Raw genomic sequence first — 6874 nt, forward strand, 5'->3', positions numbered from 1 at the left:
CCAAGTTGGCCCCTTGTGAATGTTCATGAAGGAGCAAGCTTTGCACGGAATGGTTGCCCCCGGGTCGATAGCACTGTACATATGTAAATAGTTTGTTTAGTGCAGTTAACGCGTTCATTCACTCATCACTCAGAAACAAGGGACAAGGAGCAGCCGCGGTGCTTATAAACAGTATTGCGCGGTTTTTGTACAAAACATAAAATACAAAAAAATGTTTGCTATCGGCTCGGGGGCACAAAAAAAAATTTTTGCCTCCTTCCCGCGTCCACATCCTGTCAAGCAGTACAACTTAATCATTGCAGTTCGAAATACACCCACAAGCATTTACAGTTTGACCGGATTCGTGGCCGAGTGGGCATTGCTCCTTACCACGATCCGAGCTGTGAACGGTGGCCGTGACTAATGTCCAAGCCCAAGTTGGCCCCTTCTGAATGTTCATGAAGAAGCAAGCTTTGCACGGAATGGTTCCCCCGGGTCGATAGCACTGTACATATGTAAATACTTTGTTTAGTGCAGTTAACGCGTTCATTTACTCATCACTCAGAAACAAGGCACAAGGAGCAGCCGCGGTGCTTATAAACAGTATTGCGCGGTTTTTCTACAAAACATAAAATACAAAAAAATGTTTGCTATCGGCTCGGGGGCACAAAAAAACTTTTTGCCTCCTTCCCGCGTCCACATCCTGTCAAGCAGTACAACTTAATCATTGCAGTTAGAAATACACCCACAAGGATTGACAGTTTGACCGGATTCGTGGCCGAGTGGGCACTGTTCCTTACCACGATCCCAGCTGTGAAGAGTGGCCGTGACTAATGTCCAAGCCCAAGTTGGCCCCTTCTGAGTGTTCATGAAGGAGCAAGCTTTGCACGGAATGGTTGCCCCCGGGTCGATAGCACTGTACATATGTAAATAGTTTGTTTAGTGCAGTTAACGCGTTCATTCAGTCATCACTCAGAAACAAGGCACAAGGAGCAGCCGCGGTGCTTATAAACAGTATTGCGCGGTTTTTCTACAAAACATAAAATACAAAAAAATGTTTGCTATCGGCTCGGGGGCACAAAAAAAATTTTTGCCTCCTTCCCGCGTCCACATCCTGTCAAGCAGTACAACTTAATCATTGCAGTTAGAAATACACCCACAAGGATTTAGAGTTTGACCGGATTCGTGGCCGAGTGGGCACTGCTCCTTACCCGATCCGAGCTGTGAAGAGTGGCCGTGACTAATGTCCAAGCCTAAGTTGGCCCCTTCTGAATGTTCATGAAGGAGCAAGCTTTGCACGGAATGGTTGCCCCCGGGTCGATAGCACTGTACATATGTAAATAGTTTGTTTAGTGCAGTTAACGCGTTCATTCACTCATCACTCAGAAACAAGGCACAAGGAGCAGCCGCGGTGCTTATAAACAGTATTGCGCGGTTTTTCTACAAAACATAAAATACAAAAAAATGTTTGCTATCTGCTCGGGGGCACAAAAAAATTTTTGCCTCCTTCCCGCGTCCACATCCTGTCAAGCAGTACAACTTAATCATTGCAGTTCGAAATACACCCACAAGCATTTACAGTTTGACCGGATTCGTGGCCGAGTGGGCACTGCTCCTTACCCGATCCGAGCTGTGAAGAGTGGCCGTGACTAATGTCCAAGCCTAAGTTGGCCCCTTCTGAATGTTCATGAAGGAGCAAGCTTTGCACGGAATGGTTGCCCCCGGGTCGATAGCACTGTACATATGTAAATAGTTTGTTTAGTGCAGTTAACGCGTTCATTCACTCATCACTCAGAAACAAGGCACAAGGAGCAGCCGCGGTGCTTATAAACAGTATTGCGCGGTTTTTCTACAAAACATAAAATACAAAAAAATGTTTGCTATCGGCTCGGGGGCACAAAAAAAATTTTTGCCTCCTTCCCGCGTCCACATCCTGTCAAGCAGTACAACTTAATCATTGCAGTTAGAAATACACCCACAATGATTGACAGTTTGACCGGATTCGTGGCCGAGTGGGCACTGCTCCTTACCACGATCCGAGCTGTGAAGAGTGGCCGTGACTAATGTCCAAGCCCAAGTTGGCCCCTTCTGAGTGTTCATGAAGGAGCAAGCTTTGCACGGAATGGTTGCCCCCGGGTCGATAGCACTGTACATATGTAAATAGTTTGTTTAGTGCAGTTAACGCGTTCATTCACTCATCACTCAGAAACAAGGCACGAGGAGCTCCCGCGGTGTTTATAAACAGTATTGCGCGGTTTTTCTACAAAACATAAAATACAAAAAAAGTTTGCTATCGGCTCGGGGGCACAAAAAAATTTTTTGCCTCCTTCCCGCGTCCACATCCTGTCAAGCAGTACAACTTAATCATTGCAGTTAGAAATACACCCACAAGGATTTAGAGTTTGACCGGATTCGTGGCCGAGTGGGCACTGCTCCTTACCCGATCCGAGCTGTGAAGAGTGGCCGTGACTAATGTCCAAGCCCAAGTTGGCCCCTTGTGAATGTTCATGAAGGAGCAAGCTTTGCACGGAATGGTTGCCCCCGGGTCGATAGCACTGTACATATGTAAATAGTTTGTTTAGTGCAGTTAACGCGTTCATTCACTCATCACTCAGAAACAAGGGACAAGGAGCAGCCGCGGTGCTTATAAACAGTATTGCGCGGTTTTTCTACAAAACATAAAATACAAAAAAATGTTTGCTATCGGCTCGGGGGCACAAAAAAAAATTTTGCCTCCTTCCCGCGTCCACATCCTGTCAAGCAGTACAACTTAATCATTGCAGTTCGAAATACACCCACAAGCATTTACAGTTTGACCGGATTCGTGGCCGAGTGGGCACTGCTCCTTACCACGATCCGAGCTGTGAATGGTGGCCGTGACTAATGTCCAAGCCCAAGTTGGCCCCTTCTGAATTTTCACGAAGAAGCAAGCTTTGCACGGAATGGTTCCCCCGGGTCGATAGCACTGTACATATGTAAATACTTTGTTTAGTGCAGTTAACGCGTTCATTCACTCATCACTCAGAAACAAGGCACAAGGAGCAGCCGCGGTGCTTATAAACAGTATTGCGCGGTTTTTCTACAAAACATAAAATACAAAAAAATGTTTGCTATCGGCTCGGGGGCACAAAAAAAATTTTTGCCTCCTTCCCGCGTCCACATCCTGTCAAGCAGTACAACTTAATCATTGCAGTTAGAAATACACCCACAAGGATTGACAGTTTGACCGGATTCGTGGCCGAGTGGGCACTGCTCCTTACCACGATCCGAGCTGTGAAGAGTGGCCGTGACTAATGTGGACTTGGTGGCACCGACCGGATACCAATGCTCAAACACTTCGTTTTTGTCGTACAGGTTGTTCTGTGGCCGTCCAGCCTCATCACCAGCACGGACGCGCATGTGCCGTTGGAAGGCAGTTTATCGGCGGTGACGGCAAAACAGCTGCTTTTCCACGAAGATGCATGTAATCTGCACTACAGCGAAGCAAGCCCGGAGAGCCGCTATCGCCGAGCTGCTGCTGGAACGTCAACGGAGCCACGCCTACGCGGGTATATAACCAGGATCCCGTCAGCTGGACACTTCAGTGGACTTGGTGGCACCGACCGGATACCAATGCTCAAACACTTCGTTTTTGTCGTACAGGTTGTTCTGTGGCCGTCCAGCCTCATCACCAGCACGGACGCGCATGTGCCGTTGGAAGGCAGTTTATCGGCGGTGACGGCAAAACAGCTGCTTTTCCACGAAGATGCATGTAATCTGCACTACAGCGAAGCAAGCCCGGAGAGCCGCTATCGCCGAGCTGCTGCTGGAACGTCAACGGAGCCACGCCTACGCGGGTATATAACCAGGATCCCGTCAGCTGGACACTTCAGTGGACTTGGTGGCACCGACCGGATACCAATGCTCAAACACTTCGTTTTTGTCGTACAGGTTGGTGGCAAATACTCTGTTTCCTCAGTTAGAGACAATGATGTAACCCTGACGGTGCTACCAAGTCCACAATTTCTCCTGAGCATGCTTTGTGACTGTTATAGTGTCATTAGGCTTTTACTGTTGACATCCGGTGACATTGAACTCAACCCAGGCCCTAGCTCTGACTCTGACTCTGACAGTCATCTTAACAATGAACTACTGAAAAAGATTCTGAAAGAACAAGCAAAAACAAACAAAACTTTGCAGGAGTTAGTTACAAACCTAAAACATGTCGAGAGAACGGTTGATAATATGAGGTTGAGAATTGAAACAATTGAAAACGACTTAGGTAGGTTGAAGAAATGCGAAGAAAGACTTGATGAAAGTGAAAGACTAACCAGAAGTACGAACAAACACATTCACGGTATAGCAGCAAAAATAGATGACTTGGAAAACCGAAGTCGACGCAACAACTTATTGATTTATGGTGTGACCGAGAAACCGGAGGAAGACGCTAAATCACTTGAGGAACACGTTAAGCAAGAAATCTTCAGAGACAAGCTGGGCATGGAAGTGAAATCGGCCGAAAGAATTCACAGGATAGGTAATCCTAAAGGCAAAACACCACGTCCAGTCATAGTTCGGTTCTTCAATTCCGCAGAGAAAACAGATATTATGTCAAGCTGTTTCAAACTAAAGGGCTCTAACATTTCCATATCTGAAGATTTTTCAAAAAGGGTACGAGACTTACGCACTAAGCTATGGCGCTCATCGGAGCGAGAGAGGGCGGCTGGGGCAAAGGTGTCGCTTTCCTTTGATAAGCTAAAGGTCAATGGCAAGGTTTTCATTTGGGATGAAACACAACAAACCAGGGTCGAAATAACAAGAAGGGCCGATGATGCAAGGCACACCCAGCCTAACTCAACTCCAGGAGCAGCAAGCTCGAACAGTAATCATATCTGACCGGCCAAAACCAAAACACTAAGAATCCTGTCATTCAATGCTAGAAGTATAGTAAACAAGTTAGGTCACCTCGAGCAGCTAATTCTGGGACACCATCCTCACATCATAATTATAACAGAAACATGGTTACAAGCAGGGGTACGTGATTCGGAAGTAGTTCCATCAACATATAAGTTGCTACGTAAAGATAGGGGTTCGCGAGGGGGTGGTGTAGCTATAGCTATTAAAAACAACATAAAATATTCAGTCCTGAAGGGTATTGATGACCACGAAAGTGTGTGGTGCAAAATAACATATTCCGGTAAATGTATATTACTGGGAGGCGTGTATCGACCCCCAAACGCCCCGCCAGATTATCTTGAAAAAATGAACGATTATCTGTCCCAGCACACTAACTCAAGATCTAAGTTGATTTTATCGGGGGACTTTAACTTGCCAGGGATAAATTGGGCGGACTTTTCACACGACGGAAAAGATGCCCAAAGCGCGGAAACGCTTTTATTTACAGCATTTAGTTTTTCCTTAGATCAGCTGGTTACCGATAACACCCGAGTTCTGTCGTCTTCCTCTTCACTTCTTGATTTAATTTTTGTTAGCAGTACACTTCCAGGGTGTTCAGTGCGCATCGAAGACGGCATATCTGACCACAAACTGCTAGTATTGTCATGCCCCATAGTAGTCACTTGCAAAAAGAAAACTGCCAACCTTTGTCAAGGACTATGAGCGTGCAGATGACCCTGCAATTCTAAATGCACTTGAGAACAGCTTTGCCGAATTCAGCGCACTGACCGATGTTCGTGAACTATGGTCCTGTTTCAAAAACATTGTAAATACTTGCGAAAAGAGATACGTTCCGCTTCGAAAAAAACGCATAAACAGGGAGTACCCGTGGATAACGCGCGAGATAATTCAACTTAAAAGAAAAATAAAACGACGGCGTAAAAAAGGAAACAAGAATGACATTGCAAGTCTTGTTAACTGCTTACAGAGCAAAATCCGAGACGCAAAAACTCGCTTCTTTGATTTGACGCTGCCTTCCTTCATGGCTCACAACCCTCATAAGTTTTGGCGCTACTTATCTGAAGAACAGTCAACTGGTTCCATCATTACAGATTTCAGCGACACCATAAGTAAACCTGATGACATTGCAAATGAATTCAATAAGTTTTTCCAGTCCGTTTTCACCAGAACAGCCTCTCACGCTTCTCTACCCGCATACACAATCAAGAAACCCATGACAGAACTAATCATTAGTGAAGATGGAATCCTTTCTCTTTTACAAACACTTGACACAAAAAAATCTCCGGGTCCTGATTCCATCTCGAACACATTTTTAGTCCGATACGCTGACTGGGTGTCTAAATACCTGCATAAAATTTACACAACATCTTTACAAACACTCGTAATTCCAGATGACTGGCGTTGTGCCAAAATAATTCCTATACACAAATCGGGTCCTAAAACTGAACTGAATAATTATCGTCCGATATCGTTAACAAGCACTAGTTGTAAAATGATGGAACACATTATTTTTAAAGCCATAATCTCATATCTAAAAAATAATAATCTCATTAATGAAAAACAACATGGTTTCAGAACAGGGCTTTCAACAGTAACGCAGCTTGCTGAAATTACTCACGACATCGCTAACACAATTAATGAAGGCTACCAGATAGATGCTATATTCTTAGACTTCTCTAAAGCGTTTGATGTTGTTCCTCACGATGACCTTGTAACAAAATTACTATCTTTTGGCATTGATCGCAACATTGTGTCATGGATTTCCTGCTATTTGCAGAACAGAAAACAATGCGTTAAAATAGGTGAATACGTTTCGCAAAACCTGGATGTGTATTCGGGTGTACCCCAGGGATCAGTACTTGCGCCTCTTTTGTTCCTCATTTATATAAATGATATTCATTCCTGTGTTAGTTCATCGATCCAGCTTCGCCTTTTTGCAGACGATTGTGTCGTATATATAGCTGTAAAAAAATCTGACGATCAAATTCTCCTTAACAAT

The 6874-nt window shown here is 44.9% G+C and overlaps 1 protein-coding gene across 1 annotated transcript; it reads left to right on the forward strand.

Moving 5' to 3' along the window:
• The first annotated feature begins 3321 nt into the window (after positions 1-3321).
• LOC149326778 (uncharacterized) lies at positions 3322-4984 on the forward strand. Its single transcript, XM_089562748.1, has one exon. It carries the CDS (start codon positions 3592-3594, stop codon positions 4852-4854), a length of 1263 nt encoding a protein of 420 aa, XP_089418874.1. The 5' UTR covers positions 3322-3591; the 3' UTR covers positions 4855-4984.
• Positions 4985-6874: the final 1890 nt, after the last annotated feature.

The sequence above is a fragment of the Amblyomma mixtum genome, chromosome 10 (genome assembly GCF_055824585.1).
Source record: "Amblyomma mixtum isolate Tamu chromosome 10, ASM5582458v1, whole genome shotgun sequence".
Taxonomy (NCBI): Eukaryota; Metazoa; Arthropoda; class Arachnida; order Ixodida; family Ixodidae; genus Amblyomma; species Amblyomma mixtum.